At 39.4% G+C, this 20,874-nt stretch overlaps 1 protein-coding gene across 2 annotated transcripts; it reads right to left on the reverse strand.

Moving 5' to 3' along the window:
* Positions 1 to 355: 355 nt before the first annotated feature.
* gosr1 (golgi SNAP receptor complex member 1) lies at positions 356 to 19,111 on the reverse strand. 2 transcript variants are annotated; one of them, XM_068584083.1, is made up of 9 exons: positions 18,987 to 19,111; positions 18,348 to 18,459; positions 17,636 to 17,723; positions 17,036 to 17,143; positions 16,722 to 16,813; positions 12,450 to 12,524; positions 6,021 to 6,050; positions 2,960 to 3,044; positions 356 to 2,478 (listed from the first exon to the last, which is right to left on the reverse strand). In XM_068584083.1, the coding sequence occupies exons 1-9, from the start codon at positions 19,018 to 19,020 to the stop codon at positions 2,356 to 2,358; spliced, it is 747 nt and encodes a 248-aa protein (XP_068440184.1). In that variant the 5' UTR covers positions 19,021 to 19,111; the 3' UTR covers positions 356 to 2,355. The 2 variants fall into 2 exon arrangements, 1 of the variants encoding a protein (XP_068440184.1); XR_011077883.1 differs by lacking the exon at positions 356 to 2,478 and adding an exon at positions 5,102 to 5,250.
* Between the last annotated feature and the right edge of the window lie 1,763 nt (positions 19,112 to 20,874).

Genomic DNA, 20,874 nt, shown 5'->3' on the forward strand with positions numbered 1-20,874 from the left:
AGCATGCTATCATTGACTCAATACAAAGTGCAGCTGAGGCCGACAGGGAGTGTATTCAAACGTAAACCAAAGTACTCTTTTGAAAGGACGAAAAAAAACGTGAACCACATGGTAACGCTAGAGGTAATGTCAAAGAGTCACCAAAGTCAGTGGAGTTCATCCTCTGTGAAAAAAAGGAATGTGTACACAAAACGTCACGGTTATCTATTCAATATGGGCCGAGACATTTCAGTCTGAACCAATCGATAGACCGACTTTGCCAACCGTCAGTAAGAAGGAGTGACTCATAGTGGTCGTACATTTTGAACAGTTGTTTTTTTTTTTTTTTTTTTTTTTAAACAGTCACGCAAAATGATAGCTGTCGAGAAAAGAGGAAGAAACATAAAAATCATGGAAGCAAAAAGTCTTTGATTTGCCTCACATTAAGCTAGGGGGGGACACAATTCCATTTTACTGACATTTAATCAGAGAGATTGATTCCACTGCGTAGTCTGCAATGCTGTCGCATTGGAGTGCACCGTGCCTGTATTACACAGCTGTTGCATTTAATATATCTAAACCCCGTACACGCAGCAGTCCTGGTGCACAATTGTGCATCAGCGCACACAAACACCATTTATCATGGCTGCCACCACTCTGGGTTGTGAATGGCTCTAGAATACTGAGGAACCCACAGTCTTGAAATGCTTCTACCATTGAAGGTAGAGAGGCCTTTTCTGGGGTGGAGATGCATATGTGTTCTTTATTTGACAAAAAATGTAAAACTAGACCTATGCCCATCTTGAACTTCCCTTAAAAGCCTTTCAATCCGTCAGTTAACATAGGTGGAGAAAATGGATGAAGGCCTCACTGAACATCGATGATGTAACAATGCTGAAAATAACTGTCTCGTTCTCTCACAGACACAGAAGACAAGAGTTCAGCCGTGGTTATGAAACAGACTTTATACACGTCTGAAGTTAGTGTAGCGCGACCCTTCCAAGTGAGAGGGGACCTGGCACTTAGTTCTGCTTGAGTGGCGTTAAGTTTGAGTGGCTGACATTTTACATCTAACCGACAGCGTGTACACGTGTCTGGATGAAATTTAAACTTCAGCGCAGGGTTTCCATCCGAAAGGAAGTTAGATATTCAGGACAAGATGGTGCTGCTTGCCTGACTTCTGCTTTCTGCACTTTCCTTTCTTTGTGGGGAAAGCATGAATCAAGAGGGGGAAAGGTGGGAGAACAACTAATTCATTCTCTTCAGTCTGTTGCGAGAAATAAACACTTTGCTTTAAAATTCCTACACCGCCAAGAAAGAAATACTTTAATCTAGAGGGTCAAATCCTGCCCGACCCCGACCTCTTCTCAGATAAATGCTTCAGTTCTCACCTTCAAACACACGCCACTTTGTGTTTCACGAAAGAAAGACATCACATCGAGGTCCATGGGCTCCGTCAGGTGCACTGCATGTGCAGAATGGTTATCTCCCTAACCTGATATACTATTTCTTTACATGACACATAGTTGCTTGCTTTTACATTCATGCTCTACATGTAGCACATTCATGCTCTACATGTAGCGATTTATCATTAACCAAAATGTTAGCAGAAAAAGTATTTCCTGTTAATTTGTCACTTTGATAAATTCAGCTCGAGATGTAAATTCAGTGACCACAGGAAGGTTTAAGCACAGACCATGAACCACAGCGTTTAAAGTTTGAGACAACTAGGGTCCTCGTATCATTCCCAATCTCTCTTTATCTCTCTCTCTCGCTGAGGGAGGTATAAAATACAAAAAATATGTAATGAAAATAATATTCCTGCTGCGTCATCCTATTGGCTAAACTTGCTCAGAAATGAGGCCCAATACACTTTCCAGTAGTTCACATCATATATTTTAAAAAATAAATTGTTTCAATGTTCAGTATCTAGTAGTGTCGCACACTTTTTTGCACATATTGAAATTAATAATTTATTATTTCACATTTTACAGTTCACAATGAACTAACCATCCCATTTTAATTAAAAGGGACCATTAAACTAAAAGAATGATTCATCACACATTCTCCATCGCGTCACACTTTCCTCAGTTTCTCTCACAGGTGAAATATCAATATTATTGATTAAAATCTAGTCATATGTGTACTTTTGGTCTCCATTCACTTGTTGGCAGCCCTCCATTTGTCCCACTGCTAAATACAAGTCCAGTAGTTCATGTTGGCCAAATCTGTTCCCATCCAACTGGTCCAACTGAAATGTCTTTCTGCTCAGAAGCTTCCAGGGTCCGCCGATAACTTAGCTCAGTCTCCTGGGGTTACCACGTTACAAAGAGCAAATTCATCCCGTTCCTTTAAAGATTTTTAAAGTTCTGGCTTTCAGTGAAAAGCATAGAGCAAGAGGAGAATGGTGCAAACGCCGATCACTGTGCCGAGGATGAGAGAGTCCCTTCTCTTCCGCAGGTTGATCCGCTGGATGAGATTGTTGATGGTTGGGAAACGATGTGGAAGAATCGAAAGTTAAGGAAGATCACATATTTAAATTCCAAAAGAAGAAAAAAAAAGAAGTTATATTTGTTAGCAGGAGTGGATCAAATACTTTGTCTGTCGATGCCATGCAAACACCTACACAAGTGTGAAATATTGAATATCTCAGGAACACTCACAAACAGAACGAGTGCAATTGGGCTTCAAAAGCTGTTACTAATTCACAAAACAGGAATCGCTGTTATAATTTGACCTGCTCTAGCCCTTTACCCAGACGTTTTAGTCTCTACAAAAACCTAAGGATAATTTGGGTGGATGACCCGGGCCCCACCTGGTACATGACTATAAATCATCAGCTAATGTGTTCACAGAAAAGCAATATGTGAGCATTGATTTCTGAACAGCTGGTCGTGATTTCATACTAGGTCCCTTTCTGCCTTCAATCTATTGTGTGATTTCTTCTATTTGGTTGCACGCACACGCACACAAAAAGGATATTGGCCAGTGTGTTGACTCTGCTCTGTATGGATTTCAAGAAGCCCCGTTGGGAGGTCATGTTCTCCTTGGTCGCCATGGCAATACTAAAAAGACAAGAGAAAGAAATGAATTGAATTGAGAAGTGACAATATGCTGCGTTTGGTTGCATCATTAATACTAATTTGACTGCAAAAGGAGTGCATATATGATTCTCACTGATAGGCGGTTGAACCGCAGATGTGAGGAGTCTGATTTATCAAAAAAGAGACAAGAAACTGGTCCGTCATGAAGGATTTAAAAGTATAATATCGGAGCTCAGCGGGTGGACCGATCCCCAATCGACACGAGCCTACATCCTGTCCTCTAAATTCAGTCCCGACAAACTGCACCAGATCTAAAAGCAAAATTTTAAAGTTAAGTCATGATTTCAAGCTTTTGGGGCAAAAAAAAGCATTTCTAAACAACAATTTTGGCAGCCAAAAGTATTTTAAGGCAATAATAGAGTTAATTTAGTGTTAACAGCTGCTTCTCACTCCAGCAAGACCAGGGCCCTGTTCCTCATACGTGGTTAAACGAAGTCGATCAAATGTCCTATTATCCAGCTTCACCTAACCAGATGATTGACTACAGGATATGTCGGTTCCACGAACGCTGATCCTCCCTCAAACGGTCTCGTATATTCTATCCAGACGTCGGTCTTGAGGATAACTGTGCGCGCCTGCTCCACTTCAGAAGAGAGAAAAGGCGAATGCCAAATTCATGATATTCTAGATATTAGATATTTAGCCTGTTGAAAAGGTAAAATGTTGTCACCTATTTGACAACTTTCAAATAAACATGCATGCAGACTTAACATTATAGGATGTAAAACAATGTAGAACTGACAAAGAATTGGTATTTAAAGACCACGTAACTGGAGGCATGACAAAGCTACATGGAAAATAATTATTCTGGGGTGACGCACAAGTCATCCTATCAGGTGTTCCTTCAGCTTTACGTGGCTGCTACAGTATGTGTGTGAGCTGCCCGGCCGTGTAGAAGGAAGATATGAAACTGCGGCGATATTGTAGCTCTCTTGTTCTCAAACTTTGGCATCAGCGACTTTCAGTACGGGAAAGTGCAGCCGGGCAGTTGGCTGCAGAAGTTTCAGGCACTTTGTTTTTTTCTTCCGTGGCATCTGTTACACACAATATTCAATGGCAGGCAGCCCACGTTTGAACCCTTCACAGTGACAGGTTATGAGAAAAATAAATCAACTCCCAAAAACCTTTTGACAAAGTTAAAAAAACGACTCAGGTATAGTGTTCATATGCTAAAAAGAACGAACGGCAGTAAGCACTGGCCACAGGGGACCAACTCCTCCCATTTCAGTGTGTGTGCGTGTGCGTGTGCGCGCGCATGTGTGTGTGTGCGTCCGCAGTCTTGGCCTGGAGCTGTGCTTTAGAGATCATGTTCTCCTCAGTCAGTAAGAAACACTTTGCTGATTCCAGCAACCTTGACAAGCCTTCCTCTCAATGTTAACCAGCTCATGAGACTCTGGGCTGGAGGATGCAGACTCCCGTCACAAACACAGTATGTGACCGGTCAGATATTGTTGTATGAAAGTGATTCAATGGAGGTCTCAAGTTGTCGATTAACCTGTCAAGTTGAAGTCAATTAAATTCATATGACCAAAAATCACAAATCAATAAATATACCTTGGGGGGCTTTTTAATCTTTATAACACCAGCTATCCTAAGACCGAGGTCCATTCAAACAAGAAAATGGGGGTGAGGGTTGTAAATCCCATGAGTGAATAATGTTATACTAGACGCGTGCATAACCCGGGCTTAGGATGAAGAAATACAATAATAAAGGTGAGTTTAAAAAGAAAAATGTGGGCAGGAGCTCAGACGAGAGCAGAGTAAAATAATGCTTGGGTTTGGGAAAATTGAACAATTACAGTAAAGAAATAATGAAAACAAGGAGACACAAAATGTAACACACACACACACACACACACACACACAGCATCATTGAAGAGGATATTTCAGAGACAAAATCCATCAGACTGCTGTCAAAGCCACAATAGGATAAATTTACATGATGCAAGAACTGTGAATGGAAAAGACAATGGGGGAGGACCAATGGAAGGAGGGAGGGTAAAGCCTAAGCAACATACTTTGTCATTTGTGCAGGTCTGCAGTGGGGGAAAGAACCAGTGAGCAGCGGGAGATGGATGGTAACTATAAGTGCAGTTGCTGCACTTTTAAGGCTTTGATGCGATTGAAACTCCATGATTGAATTGTCCGTACAAACTGAGCAATGGCCCTGAAAAGTTAATTGATAAAAAAAAAACACAATACACATAAAAGCTTTAGAGCGGAAATCGGCTATAACTCCTACAGCAAAAAACACTTAGAAATAAAAAAAGATTCACTTTGGAATAAAATCAGTGTCTATGTTAAGGTTCATTGTCCTGATTGTGGCAATAAAACAATTTGTTAGAACTTTAGCTGGATAGTCTCTTTTGCCAATTGGCTGCTGAGATTCAACAGTACATTAGTAGTTAGAGAGTGAAACTGTACCAAACACAAAACTATAGTTTCCCTGTAGTGAATTTTAAATGTATACAATTATTGGCCATATCACAATACTTTATCATTTAATCATCTAGGTGTCACAAGTGTTTCTGTGTCAGGACCATTAAATTCATCATTCACTTTTTTTTGTTTTTGTCAGGAGGCTGTATCCTAGAGACTCAAAAAGAATATTGTTTGATGTACACAGGTACAATGGTTAATTATATCTTGTTAGATTGCAGTTCTAAAATTGGGTTAGGAAGAACATTTTTTGAGTAGAATCTATTGATTTTGTTCACTCAGTGTTAGCATTTCCAAGTCTACAGGTGTATAGCCCAAGCTCAACAGGACCTGTTAGGCGGGACATAACCAGGCCATGTTTAGGTCCATTTTGGTGCACATACTGATGGTTTTGAGTCAACTTCAGCAGGTAGATAAGGGAAGTGAGAAGGAGGGTGGGAGCTGTCACATGTGCAAATACACATCTTCCATATATGGAGATCAGAAAGTAGGTCTTACCTTATTGTGTCATCCATCAGTCGGTCCGAACTACGGACAGAGTAGAAGAGGGGAGAAGGACGAAAAATACAAAGACACAGATTAGTTATTGATGCAAGAGAATGTAGCTAAACACGGAATAGTTATAAATAAATTAAGTGTGGACAGTCAAGTTGATCAGTTTCAGATTGGCTGCAATAAATACTGCATTCTGATCATGCGACTTGGTGACACTGAACTTGACAATAAACTGAATTAAATTATTATGTTGTTTGGGACTGGATATCTTTTTCTTCTCTCTGCAATTATCTCCTCAACTCCCACATCTAACTAACTAACTGACCAGCCTGGCAGAACACAGCGTAACGCAATTAAAATCTTCCCACTGACATCAGTGTGGTCGAGTCTCTTTGTGCACTCTTGTATCAGATCCTTGCTTTTGTCCTGCAGAGAATATTGGAACACAAAAACAAACACAGGAATGAACATGCACCTGTATAAAACTGTTATAATCAGTTTTGTGTCTCATGTTGACAATAAACAATAATGCTCTGAGCGGTTTTCTCTCTAATTGGAATGAATTTGGATAATTTTTCAGAGAACACAAGTGAAACCAAACAAACAAAACTGGAGGGATTATACGTCATAGTTCAAGATCCGTTCAACAATCCACATTGTCCAGCTCCATATGTGGTTTCTGGCATTTTTTTTTTTACCATCCAACTAATGTGAATAGATGGGGGAAGGTCTCTAAAAGATTCCTTAATTCATCCACATCAAACTCCTACCACACCACAACCATCTCCAAACGTTACCAAAACCTTCTCTCATACTTTAACTTGACCATCTCAACGCAAAAGGATGTTTAATCTCGTGCCCATCGTCGCAGACATGGTAAACAAAGATACATATGTATGAGTTTACGCATATAAATATATGTTTTTAAATGAGGGGGAAAAGATGCCAAGTGGCTCTGCATGTACACATGCATTGTTGGCGAGTACGTTTGCTGTTTTTTGTCCTGTTGTAATATAGATGAATTCAAGGAAGATCTAATAATATCAAAAGAAAAGATCCTTTCATTATTATTACAGAAAGAGTACTGTGAAGCTCATTTAGGTTGACAAAGCAATACCATCCAGGGGTTCTAAACACCACGGATGTGACCTTGTGCAGGTCACCTATGTGTCAAAGTATTGGCCAACTGATGTCTCAAAGGACAGACCATTTTTTTTGGTTGTATATTGGTGTAATCACTTTGAGATTGCCACTGCTAATGGTCTGTAATGTCAGCATCCCTCCCTCTGCTGGAGGGCCAAACAGGGCCGACATCAAGGAGTTACCATTTAATTGATGGGAATTGCAGTAATCCCAAGAGTGTCGCCCGTAAGACTGGACACTGCAGAGTCAGTGTGGGCTGCACTGCCTTCTGTTCTTGGATCATAGCTCCGCGCACAAGCACCAGTCTGCTTTTTGGCAAGAGTTTGAAGTATATCTTGGCTGTGTCATATTGAAATTGAATAATTTACAGGCCTCCACTTGTTTGAAAAAATGGGATGTAACTGGCACATCATTCAAAACGAAGGCTGACGGTTTGGCTCAAATGGATTGTCGAAGCAGCAAAGAATACTCAAAGAACAGGTAGTTGTAATGAAAAGAGCAGTGGACTCAGGCCAGCTATGATGTTTCAGTCCTGTTTTTTCCATCTTACTAACCCAGCTTGCTCAGTAGGGACATAAGATCAAGCTATGGCCTGACAAAAGCTGTATGTCTGAAATAAGGAAATAAAAGAAATGCTAACTTCAGAAGAATGTGGCGTGACAAAAGCCAGACAGGCAGATGAAAAAAACATCACGGTGGACGGGCAAACGACTGACCGATAAAAACAAACCTTTAACTGTCTGTCTGCCAACAGTGTTCACCTTATAAATGCTGACTTGAAGAGCGAAAGAGAGAATAGCTGTGAGCTGAGGTGAGCCTTAATTTATCGAGCTTTTATATGCATGGATGAGATGGGGCGAAAGATTTATGTGCAATTCCCCGCCATCATCAAGCTGCAGCCGTAGTTGTGAGGTTGATTGTACTATCACATTCATATATGTGGCCTTCTGGGGTTTCAGCGCAGAGTGGGTTTCCTTTCCATTTTCCTCGGCCAGTGGCATATTGCTGAAGTCATTATACTGCTCATTAGCTCCAAGCTAATTGCTTTTCCCAGTGTGATGTATCCACCCAGCCTTACCCCAATGTTCTCTTGCCATCTCATGCTATTCTCACACACAAGCTGCTCACGGCATCCTTACACCTAAAAAATATCCACATCGGCGGTGTTATCACCCATGACGATTAAGATTAATAGATAATCAAAAATAATAACCAATTTGTGTTCTGTTGACTCATCAATTATTGAACTATTCAAGTGGTATTCTGAAAGAAAATGCTTTGCAGCAACCTATGAGAGTAATGCTCTGTCAAGTTGCCTTTTAGAGCAATCTGAGGCAACTGATACAATCAGCCAGGTAAACTGAAACATTAATTACTTTGCCGAGCAAACAGTCAAGCACAACTTGGCAACAGATGCAGAAAGCAAACTGCATCAGCAAAGCGGTGAAGTGGCCACAAATCAAAGCTCAGAGCTACACACTCAGCACAGCATATACATTGGGAGATTCACAGAAATTATCCTAAAAGTAACGTTACCATTCACCAACCTTGGCTTCATAAATATTGGAATGTAGTAAAAATGAGAAACTCCAATAACTCCAATAACTTCTAATTTGGACATAACATTTAAAAAAACTGAAAAGGCAGACACTTTGAAAATAGACACCTATAGGCCGGTCAAAATAACTGCTTTTGTTTTGACGATATGTTGTTCCAGTAATGATTTGCAACGAACATTATTGTCATTTTAGGACCATATATATATATATATATATATATATATATATATATATATATATATATATATATATATATATATATATATATATATATATATATATATATATATATATATATATATATATATATAAAAGCTACAAGAATATATCTTGCTTATTGTGTGATTTATGCTGGGAGAATACACGAGCTACCTCAGCTCTTACCTCACTCGCTCTTTCCAAAAGTGTGTCCAAGTTTTCAGACTTTTAGATGCCCCATGACTGCATTGGAAGTCGGTGGGAACTCGACTTTTAAGCAAGTCGCATGATCAATGTGCATCGCTTCACACCAAAACCATTGCAAACATCCTATGGTTTGACAAGATGTTCTTATCAGAGTGACCACTACTATTAGAGCATTTCCTACATGAATATTTGAATGGTCCTGCCCTCCCATGTTTTAGTTTATTCATGAACACGGACATTTATTGCAGCGAGAGATGGAAAAACAGATGCACACGATTGGAGAGCAGGATAGATAGACTGGAGTTTGCCTTCCTGTTTAAGTTTTGCTGCATTGAAAAGGTTTACACTTGATTTTAATTCAATTTAATTTTAATTGTAATTCAACATATTTTATGATTTTTGTAATTATTCCATCCATCCATTATCCGAACCGCTTATCCTATGTAGGGTCGCTGGGCACTGAAGCCAATCCCAGCTGTCAATGGGTGAAGGCAGAGTTTACCCTGGACGAGTCGCCAGTCCATCGCGGGGCCATCTTTCTAATTATTTATTTAAAAATAAAGTTTCAGTAATTGTATGTCCATGTATTTATAAAGTTAAACCAGGTGGTGCCTTATTTATGAGTCATTCCCAGTTACTCCCACACTGGTATTGGATCGGTACTCTGGATCTGATACCAATATTGGTTTTGATATCAGGACTGAAAAAGTCAGATGGGTGAATCCTTAAACCAGAACTCACAGACGAGGTAAATGTCAACAACACTTACTTTACAACATCAAGTTAAATTCAGCCAACACCGATACAAACAGTCTCTTGAATCGGCAGCACCAGCCTGCTACTATACACCATCATCACACTGTAGTTTCTGTGTTTGCCATGGTGTCACTGCAGCATGTTGATAAAGATGAACCATCCTAAACTGAGTCAGCATCAAATAGATGTGTGCGTCTACTGCCCTCGCGGCCAACCTTGGCGGTAGCCACTGGATGTCTGAAAGCACCTTAAGTGTCACTCCTATTTACCATTGTCTCTTCCAACAACTGCTTTTCAAACATAATGTATAGGGGCGTCTGACTGATGAAGAACTAAAGAGGAGGTTATCTTAAACATTAATCGTGGCATGTCTCTCTGATTAGATTCAGGCTGGAAAGCACTCTTTGTACCTTTAGAACTTTGGAGATTGACTGGAAGGGACTATTTTTTAGTAGATAAATGATTAGTCTTAGCTGATCAGTTTGGCAATGCTGGTACCAAGACTTGCCAATATATTATAAACACACACAATATGCAATACCTCCTATGCCATGCATGCAAATTTATATTGATCTACATCGCATCATCCACCCTAAAACTATTGTAGAGATATATAATCAGAAAATGGAATACTCATTAAGTACAATTGCTTCTGTTCACTTCACAGATTATAAAAAATAGATTTCTAGATACAAACACATGAAAGATGAAAAAGATACAGTGCTTTAACTAAAATCTCTCGTCTCGTGTCCGTGTTCTGTCTTCAGTGAGACTTCGGCCCATTTCTCTGGTCACTAACACATTTTAGTCCTTTTCGCTTATGGTCCTCTTTCCTGTTTCATGGCTCTAATGGGATCAATCAAGCGTAACTTGATCCTCAGCTCCAATGTTCCCTCCCAACATTGTCAATGGTCTGGGGAAGCCCTGTAATATGGGATGTGGTTTAATAAGATAATTTTATTATCGATATCCTGATCGATTATGCTGGATTGACTCGAGGGCTTGACTGCTGGGAATACCATTGGCTGCAGGAAACTGAAAAAGGTCCAACACAATGTGTGACAAGCCAATCTTGTTCTCATTTCACCTTGCTTTAATCATTTCATCATCAGTATTTACTTTGGCTTTGTGGAGCCTAATTAATCTTCCTTTCCTCTCTCAAGTCAGAATCCAAGGTACAAGAGAGACTGATTGTTTTCAGGGACACTCCCTCAGTGGCAGGAAAGAAAGAATGACATGAATCCATTAAGGATTTTACTTAAGATTTTCCTAGTAGTGTTATCGTGAGTGTCGTAATGCCACTTGACATAACGTCAGGGTGTCTATGTGAATCTTGAATACCCCTGTGAAGCTAAACTGATAGAATGCAACTGCACTTAAACTTCATTAAGGAATTCACTTAAGGAGTCTAGAGGTCGTGCATTTTGCAGCTAAATCCCTGTCATGGAAACCTCTTTTCTCTGAGTCATAAGCCCCAATGCAGGGTATCTGTCAACACAGATTACTGATGTGACCATTGGCCTCTTTTTCTCAAATGTATTGTAAAATGTTTAAACCGGGTTTAAAAATCCTAATGATGTTCTTAATTATTAAAAATGTAATTGCCGGGTTATCTTATTTATGCCATGTCAAAACAGGTAAAGCCCATTTTTTGAGTGAATTAAAAAGGTCTTTTATGGGGGATGATTGAGATATTCTTCCTTTGAAAGGAAGCAAATATTTAGCCACAGAGTGACTGAAATCGGGCTGCTTTGTATTTGCCATTTTCAAATCATCAATGAGATCCTCAAGCCTGGGAAATGTCAAAAGCTCTTCTGTGTGTTATTTGAGCTTTGTTTCTGTGTGTATGTTCCCTGCTGACATCCAATTTTACTTTCAACATAGGGTGCCTCTCACACTCCTCACACACAAGCGCACACACACACACACATACCGAATTTCACAAACTTTGCGACCTCATGCAGTTTTGCAGTGCTGGAGAGTCAGCCAAATGATAGTAGGACACTAATGAGGATGCTGGCAGATCGTAGTGTACCGTGTCGGTATCAAAGGTACACCTAACTTTTTCAGCTTCAAGATGCTAAATTGTAAAAAAAAAAAAAAAAAAAAAAAAAACATGTTGGAAAAGTTTACTCTGCATCATGTGATAATAAGGTAAATCCCCTCTGCAAGTGAATCTAAACCTGTCCCTGGTTACATTTTTATCAACAGGACGTTTAGTAAAATATAAAAGTGTTTTGTCTCAACTAAGCCAGGAAAGCACAACATTTTCTCGGTTCTGAAATATACAATAAATTCTGGTTCAATGAAGGCAACATCTTGAAAATGTGTCTTCTCATCTGCTAGAAATAAAGAATTAATAGCAGCAGTGATTTTCAGTGTTATTCCAAATGGCTTTGCGGCACTATCAAGATGAATTATCCCAGCTTTGATTCCTGCGAAGCTTAGGCTTTTCCTTTACCAGGAAAAGCTGTACCAGGAAAGTATCTTTAAAATCTGTATTGCAAAGTTGGATTCTTGATTTCTTTACAATCTTTAGACACAGCAAAGAAAGGTGATGGGAACTTACTTTCTCAGATGCTCATGCTCCTTTAGAAACATCTCTGTTCTTCTGTTGTTGACCCCAGAGCCACTCTTGTAGGACCTGAGAAGGGACCACAAACGCAAATGGTAAAAACACTCACTTTGAAGGAAAAAAATTAAAGGAAAGTTATGGAACAATATTTGCTATTTGTGTTATATGACCCAACATTTAAAACAATGAGTGTATAACAATGTTTAGCATTCAGGCAAAGTCAAAAAAAGAAAAAAAAGAGATCCAGACCTATCTTAGGTTAGGATCCTGACAGACCTAGCTGACCGTAATTTATCGGACTAACGGCTGTAGCTTTTCTAGTATGTCTGACAATAACTATTCTTGACTGTTCAAATCAGTCACTCAGAGAAAGTTGCATATCTGAATGGCATGATTCGATGTAATGGACCTAGTCAAAATTGTCCAAATCTGTCAAGTGAAAAAAAATGTTTTAAATGCTTTTTGGCAAACTCTAAACCACTTTTTATAAAGTCTCACTCTGGAGTGTACGGCGTAAAGTGGTCCTCTGGACAGTGTGAAGCTTCCAAGTTCTTTCAGGGTTATCTTTGGTCTCTTGGCTGCCTCTTTGATTAATGTCCTCCTTGCCTGCTGTGAGTATTGGACCTCTCTTAGCAGGTTTGTTACCGTGCCATATTTTTTCCCATTTTGTAGTAGTGGATTTAAAGGTGCTTTTGGTGACACTTTTGCATGCAGGTGGACTTCATTTAACTAATTATGTAACTTCTGAGGGTAATTGGCAATGTATTTTGGGGCTTCACAGCAAAGGGTATGAATGCATACGTTTGCACCACTTTAGTTTTCATCTTTAGTTTTCATTTCACTTCAACCATGTTTTTGTGTAGGTCCAAACGGTTTTAAATTTCAGGTTTCATTGCAAAAAAATAGAAAAAGAATCTGTCAGTCTTGTCTACACAAGCTCGGTCATCCCACTGAACATAAGGATGTTAAAAAGGTGGCACATTATTGGTGTGGTGAAACCAAACTGCAAACACATGCAGCCTAAAGCTCTTTATCTAACTAGCTCACTGAGGAAACTTATTATATTTTCCTATTCATTTTAATATTTAATCCAACCAACTGACAAAAAGCATAGGAATAACTATTTTTTTCATTCATTTGCAGTGAGCGACAATACCACTACATTTATTGTTTTACAGTAAAAGCAGCTGTGTTTCACAACTGGAAAGCTTTTAATGTGAAAAGAGCAGTAGGAGGAAATATTCGGTTTGCATTTACAATAACTTAACGCAGCAAATTCTGCACCAGTGTGGTTGCAGTAGAACAGATAAGAAACCAGATTGTTCATGGTTGGTTAAAAGGCAAGGACAGAGTGGAAAAAGTGGAGCCAACCACCATACATCACACAGAAGCTTCTACCACAATGACAGCTAATAAACTTCATGGCCACGTATGTTGAGACAATTAGTTTACTGCAACAACTTAACATGGAAAGCATGGATGTCCATCCTATTCCCTGTGGTAATTCCGTGCAATGAAGCAGCAATAGAAATCCTTAAATATCACAGCTCCGCATGCTACAACACAGCTATGTCATGCTGGGCCTCCTCCTCAACAAAGCCTTGAAGAGGTTGAGAGGGGGTCTAGAACGGTGTACAGTTAACTTACTATTCTACATATTGACTATGCAACGGACCACTGATTTCAAACACAAATGTGCCTACTTCATCCACAGAGCACCATCCAAAGCCATTGCTATATTCAGTGCACACACGGCACGCTCCATGGTGCCTACCTTGAACGCCCCGCCAGTGGAGCTGATGCTTTTGTGGGGCTAGAATTGCCCATACTGACAGCTAGCTTCATCACTCCAGCAGGTTTTTTTTAAAAAGGGCATCGATGTAAATCAGGAAAGCTGTCATTGTTGTTGCTGACATTTAGAATCAAAAGCAGGAGAAGAGGGAGGTCTGAGCTCAGATCTACTCCATTCTTCTGTTATGAATGGTGCAGCTGTGTATGCGAGTATGTGTGTACGTGCGCATGCATGAGAATATGCTTTGTTGACAGAGTCTGCAAGTTCATAGAAAGATACTGACATAGCTTACTACATGTCCTGGATCTCTACTGCCCTCTGCCTGACAAATGAGACAAAAGGATCAGCTGCAGCAGAAGCAGCCATCACTGTATCAACGGCATGAAGCAAACAAATTTCAGAATGAACTGACGGTCCGTGTATTTTGCAGCCAAAGGATTTGTTTTGAAATAAGAAAACCAAAATCGGGAAACAGCATGTTTCCCGATTCCCGTTTAGAATTTAACTACTACTGCCTACTGTAGAAGCCTGTGTGTGCAGTGCTATGATCTGTGGTCGCTGCAGTCAGGTCCAGGTTCAGCAATGACCAGGTTCAGCAATGAACAGGTTATTCCATCAATGGATATTTTTTTTCCCTGATGGCACGGGCATATCCAAGATGACAATGCCAGGATTCATCGGGCTCAAAATTGTGAAAGAGTGGTTCAGGGAGCATGAGACATCCTTTTCACACATGGAGTCCAGACCTTAACCCCATTGAGAATCTTTGGGATGTGCTGGAGAAGGCTTTGTGCAGTGGTCAGACTCTACCATCATCAATACAGGATCTTGGTGAGAAATTAATGCAACACTGGATGGAAATAAATCTAGCGACATTGCAGAAGCTTATCAAAACAATGCCACAGCGAATGTGTGCCGTAATCAAAGCTAAAGGCGGTCCAACGAAACATAAGTGTGTGACCTTTTTTTTGGTGGCGACTTTTTTTTTTGGCCAGGCAGTATATATTCTCAAGTTCTACTTTATCACGTTCCAATGCCACACCAGCAGTTGTAATTCCCCTCCCTGTAAGCTCAGACGGTTCTCTCATTAGCTGCCCCTGGGTACATTAATCATCGTTAGCCTGTGCAATGGGTCAACAAGACTGGCTCATTTCTATGTATTAGATTCATCAACAGGGATCCCATTAGTAAGGTCAGTGGCAGTCCTTAGAAATGTGATTTAATGAGAAGATTGAGGGAACTGTTGCATGTAGTGCTGACCTCATGGGTTGGAACTTACCGAGTAGATAAACAGTAAATGCAAATGCTGAAGTGCAGCGTGACTTCAGATTAGACAATAATGGCTTGGTGGTGCATTGATACAAGTAGTTTTAATTAATTGTTAAATACAAGTACTTGCTGAAGAAAAGATAATGCAAAAACAAAATGGTTATACTTTGTTTATCTATGTATAAAGAAAGAAACCTTGAGTGAAAATGTAGTGTGTTCCAACTGTGACAAAATCAGCATTAGCATTCCTTGAACATGATATCAATGAACCCTTTCTTACTATAATAATCATAAAAACAAGCACTTCTGCATTTTCTATTATTATCCATCCACAACATCCCTGATCTGCTGTGAGGTCCCGGGACAGAGGATGTTGTATGTTTACAAATTGTAAAGCCCACTGAGGCTTTAATAAGGAATTTGTAACTTGGGCGATACAAAATAAACTGAATTGAACTTATCATGAACTAGACACATCTTTAAATGGGTTTATGTGCGAAAAAGATATCTGATATAAAGTGACGGTCTATGGAACATGTATGCCTGCATAATGCACCCGAGATTATCTGCATGCTAGAGTTAATGGGTGGAAAGTGATCAATAGGAATCCTGCAGTGCTCACCGTACGCTCACTGCTGCGTCTTATAGATCAATAAGCTATTATAAAAAAAAAAAAACACCTAGAGTCATAGTTTGTGGGAGCCTCCATCTCATTTCAATGCACTCACTCACAACCCAGTCAATCTGAGCAGAGGACACACTTTCTCAATACAAGGCCGAAGACGACATGAATCTTATTAGGTTTTAATGGCCAACATTTTTCAAGAGAAGGATCGTGGAAGTCAAGGTTCAACTACACCTTTAAGGATAACATCTACAACATAAAAACACTAAATAATGCTTGGCAGTTTTCCTCCCCAGCCACTAAGATCAAACACAAAGCAATGCATCACATGACAATATTATTTGTTTTGTATGCAATACCATCAACAGCTTTACGTGTGCAAAACAATGTGTGTGTGGGCTCCGACCCCTCATTTATCGTTCCTTCAGCGGTCAATACAGTTATCAATAGTAATGTGCACTGAAATTGGTTTTACAGTGTCAATAAACTACGGAGTCCATATTCCCATAACTTTGGACACATGCTGGTAAATTACCTGCATGGTAAAATTAACCAAACGGTGGCGTGACTGGGTACTCACTCAATGTCTTTCCTGACGGAACCAAGCAAGTCTTCCCGTTCCCTGATGGCCAAGAAGTTGCCTTTGGTTTTGTGGAATTCGTGTGTGTAATCCTGCATGGAAAACAAATCAAAGTGAAAATGAAGGAGGGGTTGAGGAAGATCAAACAGTGAATACGAAGAGGACTAAATGGAAACACTGAGGTACGTGTGCTTTAGAAAGTTATTGTGTTTGGAGTGAATGTATTAATGTTCCTTCACAGAAAACAAGAGTACATCAAATAGATAAGCGAGAAGAAGACATTAAAACTACTTGGAAAAAATGAGAGGGCAAACCTGTAGAATGTCTCTGTGTCTCTGGAGCGTGTGCATGAGGGCAGCATTGAGAGAAGCTGCACCCGGAGTGTTGGTGTACTCTGCCATTTTGTCATTCACTAAAGTCAGCTGACAGAGAAATGAAAATTAATTGATTGAAGACATCAGGGAAACCAGGAGAGCAGCCGATGAGGTCAAGACTCACACCGAATCCCAATACAATCTAGTCAATATACAAAACACGGTAACAGACAAATAACATGCATTAATTCAAGAAAGAACTTTCTATCAAAGGCATGTCTTTCACGCCAAATAACAAAATGATACAAAACATTATTGAAAAAACGACATTGTACCATTTTGAAATGAGAAATGAACAATATAAATATCAAAATATCACCATTGTTTTAGACAAGTATCTCTAGTAATTGTGTCAATTTAAAAAGTTACACTTTGACGTTTTTTAGTTGAACTGATGGAAATACATTAAAGCACTTTCAGGTCCAATGTAAACCATGTGAGGAAGTGGAGCCTGAAGTGTCGGCATAAATCCAATCCTGTTCTTATCACAGTCTGTTTGTTGGCCTTTTATGGGCCACTGGCCCATGAAAATGTACTTACTTTGGCCAGCAGCTGTTCAATCTCCACTGACATTGTGTCAAACATCCTGTCTTGGGTAGAGTTGTTTAGCAGTGGTGTCGTGTCTGACCTTGAGGAAGAAACCAAAGTATGCAGAACAATTAGAAATATTACTTATATTACTGCAAAGTTAAAAATTATTTTTTAAGTGACTTTACATATCTTATTATTACAAGTTTTTTTCATGAATTAAATTGTACACTGACATGTTGAATATTAAGTTTAGGAATAATGCTTGTGTGATGAATCTTGTAAACTTGTGTTCAAACTTTATTACTCAAATTACATGAATTAGCATCCAAATGAAAATACATATTGAAATAGAAATGACTTACTATTAACTTTAATAAGTAATGTTTATTATGTTTATTTTACTAGCACAATTCACAGGCAAAACCTAAGACATTCCTCCTGGAAATGCACACTACTCCCTTCATACAGAGATTATTAAAACAGTTGCATATTCATTTTCAGTTGACAACATCCCAATCAGGCCAAATGTGTTCTTGCCTTGTATTTACCTGGTCAGCAGTAAATAGCAGTTTGACTTGCTGCGTGTACTTGCAGTAGTTACTTATCTGTGTAGTCTCCAGTGAAGCTACCTTTGCCTCACTGCTTTCTGACATCCCACGACCTGTATGCTTGCTTGTTTGCTTTGTGTGGTTGTTAACTTTGGAGGGGAGAAGAATCTTACGTGTCTCCTCGACGTCCATCCCTGGAGCTGCTGTAGCTAGTGCACAGTTTACTGAAGGAGACCAACTTCAGGTCCAGCTCATTCTCCAACTGCCTGGCCTGCTTTCGCAGATCTGTAACAGAGTGACACACAGAGAGAGAGAGAGAGAGAGAGAGAGAGAGAGAGAGAGAGAGAGAGAGAGAGAGAGAGAACATTTAAGGTCTTAACAGCGGCTCATTTTAGTTGAATGCCACAGCAATAAGAAATGGTGATAAGAGCAAACGCTTATTTAGCTACTAACCTAGGTACGTTTGAGTGACTTGAACATAGTAGCTAACCTAGCTAACTTACTTCAACATATGGGAATACATAAACAGATATAATGGGTGTGACAGCTGGCTCAACGGACTCTCAATATGTGTGGTTGATCTACATTCAACAAAGATTGAACTAACAGTTTAAGGAATAACGTTAATTTCCATAGCGATTTGTCAGCTAGCTTGTTGGTAGCTCGTTGTTGTAGAGACACGTCTGCGTTTAAACCCATGGCTGTGAGCCAGACGCGACGACAGCGGCACTGGCAGGCTAACTATTGGAATAGTGAATATTGTAATAGCTGTTGCTTTATTTCATTGTTTTCTCAAATGGAGTCTCCCTTACCTTCCCAGTAGTTGCTGCCTCCTATTCCTGCCATCTTTGTTGTCCTGCGACGTCACCCAGTTCCGGCCCTAGTGTGTCACGTGTCAGAACCAGAACAAGACGTTCCACTTACACAAGGAAAAAAATAATTAGTTGTTTTTAACGCCCTCAGCCGAGCCTCTCAGGCAACACATTACCCAGGATCCACCAGGTTCCACATGTACCAGCTGATACCAGCGCCACCTAGAGGTAATTTGGGGTTCCACGGTAAGTTTCAACAATTTGTTACTTTTTGTGTTCACTTTGAGGAATCGTACTGTCGGCTCAGAACAACATGCAGATACACCATGTATTATTATAATGTCTATACTGTCAAATTGTGTGAAAGTTGGTGTCACTTATGTATTTATTTATTTTTTTTACCGTTAAACCACTACAAGAAATGTGTATGTAGTTACTATTGCATCAAATAGCAGTTTTTCAAAATACCTGTAAATGGTTTGTTTTAATAGACACACACACCATTGAAGAATGTTGACAAAGAACAGGATATTAAAATGTGTCAAGCTGAAACAACCATGGTTGAACAACTGATTAACTGTTGTTTAACTTGTCCCATATTGACAGAATAGCCTCTTTCTTTAGCTCTAATAAAATACTAACAATATCTCAGTATGTTACTCTATTTGTAGCCCCCCTTTGTTGGGGAATGAACTGCCCTTTAAAAGCACTTTTCAACCATCATTGCACAAATCACTTTACAATGTTTCTTTCACTCACACATACAGGTACAGATTCACACATTACCAATCAGGGGAAATTTGGGTTTCAGTGCATTGCTCAAGGGACACTTCGAAATGTAGAAAGGAGGAGCAAGCAATTGAATCACCAACCCTGCTGGTAAATGACCTGACCGATGAGCCACAGTGTCCTCCAATCTCCTCAATTATTAAAAATAGCACAATGCTAAAGAAAAGCAAGAGGTAATGAGGCATTGTAATTGTTTCGAGTATTTGTGCATTGTTAGCATGTCATGATCACAGAGGTTTTTATTGAATGTTTGGTGTAAATTGAATTGCATTTATTTTTCCATTCTCATTTGTCAAACATTATTTACAGTTGATTCCAGTTCATATAAAATCTTCACACCAACACCCTGACCTGACACACACTCAACTTTCAAAATGCATACGCAGACATCCACAGACAGGGTATAAGAAAGAAAAATAATGTACAAAATGGTCTCCCTACGAAGATATTAGGTTTTAAACTTTACAGATGACAGCTGCATTTGATAAAGGAATCGGAAATCAAGGCAAATTCTTTCGGGGAGAAGAGTCTGCAGAGCAAAGTGCTTGCACAGATTTGTGATTTAGAGAAAACCACACTTGGTTTGTTTTGGTAGTTCTATTTAAATTGACTAAAAGATGCTTAAATTAAATCTGTGAATGTTAGACAGGATTACCAACACAGACTCTCCCTCTAACATGTCTGCAAACAAACCTGCTAGATAGATTTGTCCATATACTCCACTCAAAACATAACATACAAGAGAAACCCAAATTATCATTTCGCACCTGATGTTCAAGCCACTTTTGACCCTCTTTTTCAGAATCCAGACATTGATTTGTAGAAAGTGCTTTGTAATGGACAGACAACCTAGACTTCTATACTTTGTTTTGGTTAGTGGGAGAATAAACACTAACACATTGAAAAGAAAACTGAATTTATATTCCTTTTTATGAGACAGTGAGAATGCACATCCATGATAAAAACAGGGCACACACTCAACTATCCATGTAGACAGTTTGAAATTAACCTACGATAAAAACAAAAAAGGAAAAAGAACAAATACATTCATTTTTATGATTACATACATACACACGTATGTGTGTGTATGTGTATATAT

The sequence above is a fragment of the Clinocottus analis genome, unplaced genomic scaffold, assembly GCF_023055335.1.
Source record: "Clinocottus analis isolate CAN_PGR_092001 unplaced genomic scaffold, fCliAna1.0.p SCAF_2, whole genome shotgun sequence".
Lineage (NCBI taxonomy): Eukaryota > Metazoa > Chordata > Actinopteri > Perciformes > Cottidae > Clinocottus > Clinocottus analis.

Bases quoted from the DNA above. Each gene is read 5' to 3' on its own strand.
- gosr1 (XM_068584083.1), bottom strand. From the start codon at position 19,020: ATGGCAGGAATAGGAGGCAGCAACTACTGGGAAG. The intron at 16,814-17,035 runs GTTTGCCCTCTC...TTTTCCATGCAG, and splicing joins GACACAGAGACATTCTACAG to GATTACACACACGAATTCCA. The intron at 6,051-12,449 runs GTAAGTTCCCAT...CTCTGTCCGTAG, and splicing joins GAGCATGAGCATCTGAGAAA to TTCGGACCGACTGATGGATG.